At 35.8% G+C, this 15,178-nt stretch overlaps 1 protein-coding gene across 16 annotated transcripts in view; it reads left to right on the top strand.

Annotated features, from left to right (window-relative positions):
- MARK1 (microtubule affinity regulating kinase 1) overlaps positions 1–15,178 on the top strand; it is a 143,930-nt gene that overhangs the window by 77,195 nt on the left and 51,557 nt on the right. For 14 of the 16 annotated variants that reach the window (XM_065542096.2, XM_065542103.2, XM_074036688.1 and 11 more), the window contains 3 exons: positions 340–388; positions 2,156–2,221; positions 6,401–6,471. In XM_065542096.2, coding sequence (XP_065398168.1) covers positions 340–388; positions 2,156–2,221; positions 6,401–6,471 — 186 coding nt within the window. Of the gene's footprint in view, positions 1–311; positions 389–2,155; positions 2,222–6,400; positions 6,472–15,178 lie in introns of all 16 variants that reach the window. The other 2 variants (XM_005540895.5, XM_074036679.1) reach the window with 1 other exon arrangement.

Here is a 15,178-nt window from a genome sequence, read left to right on the forward strand (position 1 = left end):
TTTTCTTTTGTAGCTTTTCATAAGGAGTGGTTAAATAATTGTAAGTTTTTTGCGTATAGTGTATTCACACACCACACACACACACAGAGACCATTTGAGTTCATCTACTTAAAATTCTTTTAGAAACCAAGTCACAGCGAAGTTAATGTCATAGTCTAAGTTAACACAGCTTGTTTGCACAGAGTTGGGACTGAGAAAATACCTTGTTTCAGTTCATTACCAGAATCCTGTAGCATTTTATAAGCAGATTAATTTCTTCAAATAAATATTTTAATTGGCTCTCTGCTTGCTTTTTTTTTTTTTTTTAACAGAAATATGTCTACCTGTTTTCTTTAACAGTTATTTCGAGAAGTACGAATAATGAAGATACTGAATCATCCTAATATAGGTATGAAATATATATATAAAATCAGCAATGAAGTGTTTTCCTTAATTTGAGGGTATTTGAAAAGACACAATTTTTTTTTTTTTTTTTTTTTTTTTTTGAGACGGAGTCTCGCTGTGTCGCCCAGGCTGGAGTGCAGTGGCACGATCTTGGCTCACTGCAAGCTCCGCCTCCCGGGTTCATGCCATTCTCCTGCCTTAGCCTCCGGGTAGCTGGGACTACAGGCGCCCGCCACCATGCCCGGCTAGTTTTTTGTATTTTTAGTAGAAATGGGGTTTCACCATGTTAGCCAGGATGGTCTCGATCTCCTGACCTCGTGATCCACCCACCTCGGCCTCCCAAAGTGCTGGGATTACAGGCTTGAGCCACCGGGCCTGGCCTGAAAAGACACAATGTTTAAGGATAGTTTATTTAAGCAGAAGAAAAGTGATAACCTGAATGATAACCCAGGAAAGTGATACTTTGGGTAAAAATAGATTACAAAGAAGCTAACTGGAAGCTACAGATTGCTGTTTTCTGCTACCTTGCTATCTTCTGCTCTCCACTAAAATAATTGATACCATTTGGAATTAATGCATACAATTTTTTTTTAATTTCCTGATTAAATGTCTCCAAATTTAAAAGAAGAAAATGTCTTTCTGGCTGGGCATCGTGGCTTATGCCTGTAATCCCAGCACTTTGGGAGGCTGAGGCAGGTGGATTGCCCCAGTTCAGGAGTTTGAGACCACCCTGGGCAACATGGCAAAACTCTGTCTCAACAAAAAAAAAAAAAAAAAAAAAAATACAAAAATTAGCCAGGCGTGATGGTGCACACCTGTAGGCCCAGCTACTCAGAAGGTTGAGGTGGGAGGATTACTTGAGCCAGGGAGGTGGAGGTTGCAGCGAGCCAAGATCGCACCACTGCACTCCAGCCTAAGCAACAGAGACCCTGTCTCAAAAAAAAAAAAAAAAAAAAAAAAAAAAAAAAAGTCTCTTAAGTGAGATTGCAGGTCATTTAGGTATTTATTTAAAAAAAAAAAAATGACTTTCAAATATTTTGATACTATGCACTTGGGTTTGATCATAGTTTACAGGCAAAATAACTGCATTTTAAAGAAAATAAGTTGATTTCAATTTTAGTAAAATTTTTCAGTAAGTTCTGATTTCTCCCCATCTTTACAAATAAACTTATTGATTAGATATTATATGAAATCATTTGATTGTGAGAAGTAAAATCTTTTTAAAATCTGTTTTTTTAAAACACTTTTTTTTTTTGCACATTTAAAAATCTTACTGTATATAGTTGTTAAAGTGCTTATTTGTGGTGACTTTCAACTACATAAATTTGATAATTTGGTAGTTTTTCTAACCAGAAACTTCTATTATATGACAGAAATACAGAAATTCTTTTGTTTCTGTACCAAAGATTGTTTAACATTTTATAATTGCTCACCGTAATATAACATAGTCTCTTTTTAAACTTCAGTTTAAAATTCTATTTTTCTGATTTTAATAGTTCCTTTTATTACCTTATTGAAAAAGTAATGGCTTTTTAATCCTAGAAATTTAACTTTTTCAACTTAAAAAGTTGGTTCTAAATCACTTTGTGGTAAGTAGTTTTCTGTCATAGGAGTAATAATCTTTGAGAGACTTTTTGAACTTAAAATTGTGATTAATAATGTTTAGTAAATAGTCAAGTTTTCTACTAGTTTAGTATTGCCTTAGATTTTCTTAAAGCATATTCAATCTGTGCTAACAGTTATAGAGTTATATCTCTAATTTTTTTTTCAGTAAAATTGTTTGAAGTTATTGAAACAGAGAAGACTCTCTATTTAGTCATGGAATACGCGAGTGGGGGTAAGAATGAGGGTGATTGAAAAGTTCTCTTTGCTGAGACATACAGAAATATTAACACTTAAGGGTTCATTATAACATTTATGTCTTCAGTGTTGTTAATGAATCTATTGTTTTATTTAAATGCCTTCAAATTACATCTTAAGAAAAATTCAGTGTTTACTTTTAAGACCTTTTGATCCTACATTATTATAAGTGGAATTTTTGGCTTATTTACAGTTTACTTAGGGACATTTTTTGAAAAGTTAAATTTGTATTGTCATCTTATAAATGTATTGATTCTCTTATCTAAATTTTATTCTATCATATCATGATTAGAAACTCTTGGCTATCAGCAGCGCTCAAGTACAGAATGTATTTAATAAAATCTGTAATAAAAGCTTGTTCTAGGTCAGGTGTTTATTTCACTGATTGTTCACATATGACAGATTCTCAATATATATGCCTTTCCAAGATAATTCATAAAATGAATTAAATGTTTCCATTTAAACAAGTATTGATCTATATATTTTACATGTTAGAGGACTGAGTTGACAGGGAGATAGCAAGATGCATTTGTAGTAGAATATCACATATGTTTTGACTATCATGATGTCAAAAAAAGGAATGATTTTTAAACACTGATATATAATAGAAAATCACCTTCATCTCCTGCACTTTCCCTTAAACGAGAAATACGTCAGCTCAGAATCACTTTTCTCTTAGACTTAGGACTTCACTTTCTCAGAAATGGGTTGAAAATTTATGGAATTAATCATTTAATAAGTAAAAATAAAGAATACTTAAAGGGAGGTTTTAAGGGCTCAGGATTTAAGCAACTGAAGAAGAAAGAAGGCATCTGAAATTATTTGGCTGATTGATTTTTTGCTAATCGATAGAAAAACTTAGTGTTGAACTTATATTGAGCTCTTAGCTAATGAAATTTATAATTTTAGTGGTGATTCAGATTTTATGTGAACTAGAATAAAAAGGATTTATCTAGTCTGTAGCAACTAAGCTATATTTGTACTATCTCGTATTTCTTTTTTTTTTTTTTTTTGAGACGGAGTCTTGTTCTGTTGCCCAGGCTGGAGTGCAGTGGCGCGATCTCAGCTCACTGTAAGCTCTGCTTCCTGGGTTCACTCCGTTCTGCTACCTCAGCCTCCCAACTAGCTGGAGCTGCAGGTGCCTGCCACCATGCCTGGCTAATTTTTTTGTATTTTTAGTAGAGATGGGTTTTCACTGTGTTCGCCAGGATGGTCTGTATCTCCTGACCTCATGATCTGCCCACCTCGGCCTCCTGAAGTGCTGGGGTTACAGGCGTGAGCCACTGCACCTGGCCTCGTATTTCTAAAAAGCTTTACTATAGATGTTAATATATTTAATTGCGTTTGCAGTTGTTTATACAGATTGAATATTTTAGTCCTTTTTTTTTTTTTTGGCAAAGCTTTTGTAACCTGAAAAAATATTTCAGTGTAGGTTCTTTTACTTAACTTGAAAATCTATCATTAATGTTTATTATGATAGGCTTTTAAAAATTATATTAAAACAACCATGTAAATTTGCATAAAATGTGTATCTATAATAAAAGTAATGAATCTACAAATACCACATAATGAACTACTTCTTTATTTTTATGTCCTTCAGTTAGATTGCTGTAATAATCTGTCGCATAGGAACCCCGAATATTATTTTTAGTTTAGTTAGACTCTTTTCTTCCTTTTAGTGATGTAAAGTTTAGAGAAAGGAGCTAGATCCACTTTGATTTGGGAAATTATTATAGACTGCTAAAATTCTGTAGACACCCTTATGTTTTTATAAAGGCCCACTGCAAGACTGTGTTAATATTAATATGTGTACTGACTTAACGGTTAATGGTAAGTACAGTCAACTCTCTATTGGTGCTAATGAAGGGGAGTAATGGCTAGAGTAAGAGCATGTAAGGCCTTCACCACTCTCCTTCAGTAGCATATTTGGGAGGCACAGTGGGGAGTAGTGTAGAGAAATGGGTACAGGAATTCAGACCATACCAGCTAGTCTCATTAAATTCTGATTCCTGCAATAGGTTTTCTTTGAGTTTTGCAAGTTAGTGATTCTGTGACAAAAACCATCATGGTTCTGTGACAGTAAATCTAGAATCATTTTCTTGCCTTTTTAATCCATAAATGGCAAGGTGACTCTGGAAAATAAAACACTGAATATTTTTCCTCTGAAATTTCTAGTTGGTTTAGGATCAAACCTGACGTGTACACTAGAAAGGTAATGTGAATAAGAATTAAGTCAGACAACTGCCTCTTTGCCAAGAGTTGATTCTGGTTCACTAATGGAATGAAAATTTTCAGTGATTAGAAAATCAAATACATCTTTTTTTTTTTTTATTTTGAACCATGTTTAATCCAAAGGAGCCTATTAAAAGTAGGTTTCAGGACTACTGTGAAATGATATGTTTATTCTTTCTTTTGTTCATTCAAACAACATTTATAAAATGCTTACCATATATCAGGTAATGTTCTAGGTGCTGGGAATACATGAGTGAGCAAAGACAAAGTCCCTGCCCTCAAGACGCTTACATTCTAGTTGGGGAAGTAAATCATACACAAACAATATATGATAAGTACAGGATTATGTCATGTAAATATCTGGGGTAAGTGTATTCTAGGCAGTACTTAAGAGTAGATCCAAATTTTTCGAACTCTTGTATATATCTTTCCCAGCCTAAACTCACATATCTAGAATTAACTACTGTGATGGGTTAACTAGAATTAACAACTATTACCACGTATCTAGAATTAACTACTATGATGAGTCAACTAGAGCATCCATTCATTTCTCTGTTCTCATCATCCCATTTAATCACTTAAATATGCTTAATATTATATAATATGCTGTCTAACATTGTAGATGTATTAGTTTCATGTGACATACATTCATTACATATTTGGTTTTTAATATTTTATTTATATCCTAGGATTGATATTGCATATATATATATATATAATGTATCTGTATACCTAGGTACAGAAATGCCATTTATTGAGTGCTTACTATATGCCAGTTGCTGTGCTAAGCACATGCATTATTTCATTTAATACTTACAACAACCATGTGTGTAGGCAGTAGGTAGAAACTGAGTCTTAATGAACTTAAGAAATCTTCCTAATAATGTCTTTCAGTAGTACTTAGGGCTAAAACAAAATTCATACCAAAATTGGTCTGATTCTAAAGTCTGAGTTTTTGTTTTTACCACTTTGCTATACTTTACAAGAACACTTGAAGCCATTTTGTGAGTTTTTAATATACATGGATATCTATATGGTACAAATTATAAGGACACAAAAATAAATTTAACTCTTATACTAAGATATTTTATTTTTTAAATTGTGTCTCAAGTTTAATTTAGTTTTAAGCTATTACTAACTAGAGAAAAAGGAGAAAAACTTACAGACATGTAAAGTAATGGATCTAGTAGAAAATTTCTACGGCTTCTAGTTATTTTTAAATTATTTCACCAAACATTTATCTATCCACTTTGTGTTCTGCCATGGAGATGAAGATGCAAATTAAGTACAGATATTATGATGATGTTCAAGCAATTTACAGTTCATCTGGGGTAATAGAGATACACACACAAAAGATTTAATTCTGGATAATTTGTGGCTAACTACTGAAATGTATGAAATGAGTAGAGTGAGAATAAACACAGAGTATAGGAAAAGAAAGAAAGAAATCAATGTGGATGGAAGTAGTGAGATGGAATTTTATCCAGGCTACGTGACAGGGAGAATTTAAAAGAGCAATCCAACAAAAAACACGTAATCGTTTTGTTTGAAATGTAGGCCCCAAATACAAAGCCAAATTTAATTTTTGATTTCCCAGGCTGTGGCTTCCCTTTACTAGAATGAATAATAAAGAGTTGACTGTATTTTTACATAATACTTGAAAGCAGAAAGCAAGTTTCTTGGTTGTGTTTTTATGACTTATTTTTTAAAGAGTTTTGCTAAATCACAAACTGCTGCAGATACTCAATTTTATATGTAATTTTTTCCTTTTTTCTATTCATGTATTAGTTTGTAACTTACATAAACTAGCAGAAAATTGTGGGCCAAAAGTTTCTTTATAAACAAGGAAAAAACTTGACATTGCATATATTGTTAACCAAAAATCTATGTATATTTTACTACCTGCTTTACCTTTCTGATTCAGGTGAAGTATTTGATTACTTAGTTGCCCATGGAAGAATGAAAGAGAAAGAGGCCCGTGCAAAATTTAGGCAGGTATGGAAAGTAGTTTTCAACTTTGTTTTACTGATATTTGTAGTGATGTACAATGGACATTATTACAAACTGGACTTCACAGCACATGGTATTTTAAAAAGAAGAATTCCTGCTTTCTTATATTTTTAAGGATGAAAAACTCCTAAAAAATAAACCTTTCTGAATTTAAATTTAAATAGTTGCAGATGGTTATTTTTAGATTGTCATGAAGAGTAAATATTTATAGATGAGACTCACCCTGTTAACTCTCTGAGAGTCCTGGAAACATAGACTAGACTGACATAGAAAAAAAATAGTTAACCCTTTGAAGTCTTTATCCAATAATTATTATAAATTATTACTGGCTTTATATATACAGCATGTATGTGTACTATTTAAAGAGTATTGTATTATATTCTTTTAATTAAAGATGTTTTGGTGTTTAAACTCATTTTTGTAGATTTAAAGAATATGGTCAATTTTATTTAACCAAGTAGGCAAGAAACTTTGCAAAATGTGGCAGAGGAATATGGTAAGATACTCATATTTCCAGTTCAACTTGAATATGACTTATTACAGAAATAATAAAATAAGAAAAAATAAATTTATCTAGAATTTATTTTTAATTTTTAGAACTGAAGTGATTGAAATAAGCATACATGTAAGTTACCATAGAAATAGCAAATTAATGAATTGTAAATTGTAAGCATACATATAAGTTACCATAGAAATAGCAAATTAGTGAATTGTAAATTGTTCATAAAATTTACTAAAATTTAAGCGGACAATTTACTATATCCTAAACTTTTACTAAATTTAGAATTTTTAAAATGGCTCGCTACCTCTTCTGCCTGCATGAACACTTTAATTTTACAATTAAAGAGGTTCTGTAATCAATATGTTGGGAAAAGACCAAATACTGATATAAGTTCTTTCTCTAAGATATGTACATGTGTGTTAACATGTGAAACAAATAGAAGTCCTGAAAGGGAGGGGAAGAAAAAGCCTGTTTAACTTGTAACATGGCATTCTCCAAATTGACCATGTGAAATGAGTGTGTGTGTTTTGTGAAACCTCTGTTATTAATATCTCACAGAATTATTGCTTTTTGGAACACAATTTGTGAAATGCTTTATACCAAAGATGTGCATAGCCCTTTTATTTGGGATAGATTCCTAGAAATATTCATGTTAAAATAGCTGAACATAAAGACAACTGGTAATAAGGAAAACAACATTAAGAAACTGAATGGCATCCAACCACGTACTGTTAACTTATTTTCTATCATGGGATGGAAGTTCAAGCTTACCCTTAAATAAAGTATTACACACATCATTTTTTTTATTTTTCTATTTTTTATTTTTCTTCCTTTTTAAATTATACTTTAAGTTCCAGGGTACATGTGCACAACATGCAGGTTTGATACATAGGTATACATGTGCCATATTGGTGTGCTGTACCCATCAACTCATCATTTACATTAGGTATTTCTCCTAAGGCTATCCCTCCCCCAGCCCCCCACCCCACGACAAGCCCCGGTGTGTGATGTTCCCCACCCTGTATCCAAGTGTTCTCATTGTTCAATCCCCACCTATGAGTGAGAATATGCAGTGTTTGGTTTTCTGTCCTTGTGATAGTTTGCTGAGAATGATGGTTTCCAGCTTCATCCATGTCCCTGCAAAGGACATGAACTCATCCTTTTTTATGACTGTGTAGTATTCTGTGGTGTATATGTGCCACATTTTCTTAATCCAGTCTATCATTGATGGACATTTGGGTTGGTTCCAAGTCTTTGCTGTTGTGAATAGTGCCACAATAAACAGACGTCTGCATGTGTCTTTATAATAGCATGATTTATAATCCTTTGGGTGTATACCCAGTAATGGGATTGCTGGGTCAAATGGTAGTTCTAGTTCTAGATCCTTGAGGAATCGCCACACTGTCTTCCACAGTGGTTGAACTAATTTATACTCCCACCAACAGTGTAAAAGCATTCCTATTTCTCCACATCCTCTCCAGCATCTGTTGTTTCCTGCCTTTTTAGTGATTGCCATTCTAACCATTCTAACTGGTGTGAGATGGTATCTCATTGTGGTTTTGATTTGCATTTCTCCGATGGCCAGTGATGAGCATTTTTTCATGTGTCTGTTGGCTGCATAGATGATTGTTTTGAGAAGTGTTCTTTGCCTACTTTTTGATGGAGTTGTTTGTTTTTTTCTTGTAAATTTCTTTGAGTTCTTTGTAGATTCTGGATATTAGCCCTTTGTAAGATGGGTAGATTGCAAAAATTTTCTCCCATTCTGTCGGTTGCCTGTTCATTCTGATGGTAGCTTCTTTTGCTGTGCAGAAGCTCTTTAGTTTAATTAGATCCCATTTGTCTATTTTGACTTTTGTTGTCATTGCTTTTGGTGTTTTAGTCATGAAGTCCTTGCCTATGCCTATGTCCTGAATGGTATTGCCTAGATTTTCTTCTAGGGCTTTGATGGTTTTAGGTCTAATATTTAAGTCTTTAATCCATCTTCAATTAATTTTTGTATAAGGTGTAAGGAAGGGATCCAGTTTCACCTTTCTACATATGGCTAGCCAGTTTTCCCAGCACCATTTATTAAATAGGGAATCCTTTCCCCATTTCTTGTTTTTGTCAGGTTTGTCAAAGATCAGATGATTGTAGATGTGTGGTGGTATTTTTGAGGCCTCTATTCTGTTCCATTGGTCTATATCTCTGTTTTGGTACGAGTACCATGCTGTTTTGGTTACTGTAGCCTTATAATATAGTCTGAAGTCAGGTAGCATGATGCCTCTAGCTTTGTTGTTTTTGCTTAGGATTATCTTGGCAATGCAGGCTCTTTTTTGGTTCCATATGAATTTTAAAGTAGTTTTTTCCAATTCTGTGAAGCAAGTCATTGGTAGCTTAATGGGGATGGCATTGAATCTATAAATTACTTTGGACAGTATGGCCATTTTCGCGATATTGATTCTTCCTATCCATGAGCATGGAATATTCTTCCATTTGTTTGTGTACTCTTTTATTTCATTGAGCAATGGTTTATAGTTCTTGAAGAGGTCCTTCACATCCCTTGTAAGTTGGATTCCTAGGTATTTTATTCTCTTTGTAGCAATTGTGAATGGAAGTTCATTTATGATTTGGCTCTCTGTTTGTCTGTTATTGGTGTAGACGAATGCTTGTGATTTTTTGCACATTGATTTTGTATCCTGAGACTTTGCTGAAGTCGCTTATCAACTTAAAGAGATTTTGGGCTGAGACGATGGGGTTTTCTAAATATACATTCATGTCATCTGCAAACAGGGGCAACTTGACCTCCTCTTTTCCTAATTGAATACCTTTATTTCTTCCCCTTGCCTGACTGCCCTGGCCAGAACTTCCAACACTATGTTGAATAGGAGTGGTGAGAGAGGGCATCCTTGTGTTGTGTCAGTTTTCAAAGGGAATGCTTCCAGTTTTTGCCCATTCAATATGATATTGGCTGTGGGTTTGTCATAAATAGCTCTTAGTATTTTGAGATACATTCCATCAATACCTAGTTTATTGAGAGTTTTTAGCATGAAGGGCTGTTGAATTTTGTTGAAGGCCTTTTCTGCATCTGTTGAGATAGTCATGTGATTTTTTTTGTTGGTTGTTTATGTGATGGATTACATTTATTGATTTGCATATATTGAACCAGCCTTGCATCCCAGGAATGAAGCCCACTTGATCACGGTGGATAAGCTTTTTGATGTGCAGCTGGATTTGGTTTGCCAGTATTGTGTTGAGGATTTTTGCATCAATGTTCATCAGGGATATTGGTGTAAAATTCTCTTTTTTTGTTGTGTCTCTGCCAGGCTTTGGTATCAGGATGATGTTGGCCTCATAAAATGAGTTAAGGAGGATTCCCTCTTTTTCTCTTATTGGAATAGTTTCAGAAGGAGTGGTACCAGCTCCACTTTGTACCTCTGGTAGAATTCGGCTGTGAATCCTTCTGGTCCTGGACCTTTTTTGGTTGGTAGGCTATTAATTATTGCCTCAATTTCAGAGCCTGTTTTTGTCTATTCAGAGATTCAACTTCTTCCTGGTTAAGTCTTGGGAGAGTGTATGTGTCCAGGAATTTATCCATTTCTTCTAGATTTTCTAGTTTATTTGCATAGAGGTGTTTATAGTTTTCTCTGATGGTAGTTTGCATTTCTGTGGGATTGATGGTGATATCCCCTTTATCATTTTTCATTGCATCTATTTGATTCTTCTCTCTTTTCTTCCTTATTAGCCTTGCTAGCAGTCAATCAATTTTGTCTATCTTTTCAAAAAACCAGCTCCTATATTCATTGATTTTTTGAAGGGTTTTTTGTGTCTCTATCTCTTTCAATTCTGCACTGATCTTAGTTATTTCTTGCCTTCTGCTAGCTTTGGAATGTGTTTGCTCTTGCTTCTCTAGCTCTTTTAATTGTGATGTTAGGGTGTCGATTTTAGATCTTTCCTGCTTTCTCTTGTGGACATTTAGTGCTATAAATTTCCCTCTATACATGACTTTAAATGTGTCCCAGAGATTCTGGTACATTGTGTCTTTGTTCTCATTGATTTCAAAGAACATCTTTATTTCTGCCTTAATTTTGTTATTTACCCAGTAGTCATTCAGGAGCAGGTTGTTCAGTTTCCATTTAATTGTGCGGTTTTCAGTGAGTTTCTTAATCCTGATTTCTAATCTGATTGCACTGTGGTCTGAGAGATAGTTTGTTGTGATTTCTGTTCTTTTACATTTGCCGAGGAGTGCTTTACTTCCAACTGTGTGGACAATTTTGGAATAAGTGTGATGTGGTGCTGAGAAGAATGTATATTCTGTTGATTTGGGGTGGAAAGTTCTGTAGATGTCTGAAACCTACTTCTGTCAACTCGTCAAAGTTATTCTCCATCCAGCTTTTTTTTTTTTTTTTTTTTTTTTTTTTTTTTGAGACGGAGTCTTGCTCTGTAGCCCGGGCTGGAGTACAGTGGCCGGATCTCAGCTCACTGCAAGCTCCGCCTCCCGGGTTTATGCCATTCTCCTGCCTCAGCCTCCGGAGTAGCTGGGACTACAGGCGCCCGCCACCTCGCCTGGCTAGTTTTTTTGTATTTTTTTTAGTAGAGACGGGGTTTCACGGTGTTAGCCAGGATGGTCTCGATCTCCTGACCTCATGATCCACCCGTCTCGGCCTCCCAAAGTGCTGGGATTACAGGCTTGAGCCACCGCGCCCGGCCTCCATCCAGCTTTATTCCATTGTTGGCGAGGAGCTGCGATCCTTTGGAGGAGAAGAGGCGTTTTGATTTTTGGAGTTTTCAGCTTTTCTGCTCTGGTTTCTCCCCATATTTGTGGTTTTATCTACCTTTGGTCTTTGATGTTGGTGACCTACAGATGGCGTTTTGGTGTAGATTACCTTTTTGTTGATGTTGATGCTATTCCTTTCTGTTTGTCAGTTTTCCTTCTAACAGTCAGGTCCCTCAGCTGCAGGTCTGTTGGAGTTTGCTGGAGTTCTCCTCCAGACCCTGTTTGCCTGGGTATCACCAGTGGAGGCTGCAGAACGCAAATATTGCTACCTGATCTTTCTTCTGGAAACTTCATCCCAGAGGGGCAGCTGCCTATATGAGGTGTCTGTCAGCCCCTACTGGGAGGTGTCTCCCAGTTAGGCTACACGGGGGTCAGGGACCCACTTGAGGAGGCAGTCTGTCCTTTCTCAGAGCTTAGACGCTGTGCTGGGAGAACCACTGCTCTCTTCAGAGCTGTCAGACAGGGACGTTTAAGTCTGCAGAAGTTGCCTGCTACCTTTTGTTCAGCTATGCCCTGCCCACAGAGGTGGAGTCTAGAGGCAGTAGGCCTTGTTGAGCTGCAGTTGGCTCCACCCAGTTCAAGCTTCCTGGCTGCTTTGTTTACCTACTCAAGCCTCAGCATTTGCGAATGCCCCTCCCTCAGCCAGGCTGCTGCCTCACAGATGGATCTCAGACTGCTGCACTAGCAGTGAGCAAGACTCCATGGACGTAGGACGTGCCATGCCAGGCATGGGAGAGAATCACCTTGTCTGCTGGTTGCTAAGACCTTGGAAAAGCGCAGTATTTGGGCGGGGAGTGTCCCGTTTCTTCAGGTAGTCTGTCATGGCTTCCCTTGGTTAGAAAAGGGAAATACTCCGACCCCTTGTGCTTCCCAGGTAAGGCGACTCCCTGCCCTGCTTCAGCTTGCCCTCTGTGGGCTGTACCCACTGTCCAACCAGTCCCAATGAGATGAACCAGGTACCTCCATTGGAAATGCAGAAATCACCCGTCTTCTGCATCGATCACGCTGGGAGCTACAGACCGGAACTGTTCCTATTCAGCTGTCTTGACATGTATTTATTGATTGATTGATTGATTGATTGAGACGGAGTCTTGCTCTGTCACCCAGGCTGGAGTGCAGTGGTGCTATCTCGTCTCACTGCAACCTCCACCTCCTGGGTTCAAGTGATTCTCCTACCTCAGCCTCCCAAGTAGCTGGGATTACAGGCACAGAACACCACTCCCAGCTAATTTTTGTATTTTTAGTAGAGAAGGGGTTTCACCATGTTGGCCAGGCTGGTCTTGAACTCCTGACCCCAGGTGATCTGTCCACCTCAGCCTCCCATAGTGCTTGGATTACAGGTGTGAGCCACTGGACACAGCCACACACATCATTTTATATATTATTCATTTAATATCAGTCACAGTAGCTTTTGTTAGTAGCAGACCAGCAAGAAAGTTCCAGTTTGCATTAAATATTCCCATTGGAATCCTAATGTATATTTTAGAGATTATTGCTACTTACTCTTACTTTTTTAGGCACCTTGTTTTACTTATTTTTTGGTAGATGTAGAAAATTGTATGGGGTACTATATGGAATTAGAGAAGTTGGAAATGCCTGCTATTTTAAAGAGCTTTCCAACTTTGCTGGTAAGCGAGAGCAGGATAGGAGGTTGGGACATAGATATTTTTACAGATACAAATAATTACTAAAATTGGCATGGTTTTTGAAATAAAATCTGTAATATTTTGAAATCATCTTCATATTCTTTACATTGCAGAGACTGAATGCCCAATGAATGCTATTTAAATTGTAAAACAATGGGAAATATTTTATTTATAATTTATTTATTTACTGTAAATTTTAAATGTATTTAGTATCTATATATGTTTTCCCAAAACTAAAAAAGTTACTAAGTCTCATTTTTAGAAACCAGAGATATGTAAACATACATACACATATGCACACACGTACATTATTTTGTAGTTACCTGACTAAAGGTAAATTTACACTTAAATTTATTTTTGAGGAGCTTATTTTTATTTATGGATTTGATTTAAACTCTTACGGACTTAATGAATATACATTTACTTTTATTTTCTTTTTTATTTTAACAGTGAAAGAAAGTATGTGTTAATACTGTGTCAACAAGGATAAATGTATATACGTCCTTGACCTTACTCTTAGAAATACTGAAGACACTAGGACAGTTTAAGACCAGTTAGCAGCCATTACCCATACAATGCTTTTACAAAATTCCTTAAGACTTGAGCCTACAAAAAAAAAAAAAAAAAATCATAATATTGATTCAATTCTTGTAATATCAAGTCTACCACTTCAAGCATGGGGATTCCTGACCCACTTATAAGTATTAATAATTGCAAAGTAACCCTGATAACTCCACCTCAGTGGAAAACACTGATGTGTGTGGTCTTACCGTCAGTTCCCAGCTGCCTATAAATCATGTTTTCAAGATCCATTAATAGAAGGCTCATAGGGAAGTTCCTATATCCTATTTATGGAAGTACAGAATGTTTTGAGATTGGAAGGTCTAGCTGTAAAATAATGCAGTAAAAATTGGGCTTGTGGAGGGGGATTCTTGCAGTGAGTCAGAAGGCAGAACTTCTTTCATGGCAGAAATTGTTCCCTGCTAAGCAATTGTGTTAATACTATAATAAACCACCACATTTGACTGATAGCTCAGACTTCATAGAGTTTGGGGAGAACACATGCTTAATGCAGAGGATTCTTCGTAATTATCTTTCCATTCTTGATGCTTTGAGGCTTAGGAAATGTTTGATTCCAGAAGTAAATATAGAACTGTTTTCATAGAGACCATTCTGTCTGACATGAGTTGCATGGCCTCTGATCATGTTTGATAACCAAATTATTATCTGTCGCATACCTTCAGTGGATCATACAAACGTGCCTAATAAAAGATAATGTCATTATCAGCAAATTTCTGTCACCCGTGATACAAAATAATCTTATAATACGAACATACTATAACCTATATAGTATGTCTAATAAAATATACATATAAATGTATATGTCTTTTGGCTAATGAACGTAATTTAGTGAAAATTGGGTATTAGAATTTTGAAACATATTGCTTAAGAAAACTAATACTACAAATGTTCATCATTAGATCCTTCTGTGTTTTTGGGAATCATACTTCAAATTGATTATAATCATTCCCAGTCACCCTGCCTAAGAACATCTAGTGGTTCTGTAGTACCTGCCTAGTTTTGACTTTTACCAACCTATTTGTCAAGATTTGACTCCCACTGTCACCATTTTTCCACCTCCTTTTCTTTAAATGATTTTTTGTTTGGTTTGGTTTTCTGGGGTTTTTTGTTTGTTTGATTGGTTGGTTGGTTTGTTGGTCTTTTTGTTTGTTTGTTGTGTTTGAGACAGGGTCTCACTCTGTTATCCAGGTAGGTGTGCAGTGGTGTGAG

The sequence above is a fragment of the Macaca fascicularis genome, chromosome 1 (assembly GCF_037993035.2).
Source record: "Macaca fascicularis isolate 582-1 chromosome 1, T2T-MFA8v1.1".
NCBI lineage: Eukaryota > Metazoa > Chordata > Mammalia > Primates > Cercopithecidae > Macaca > Macaca fascicularis.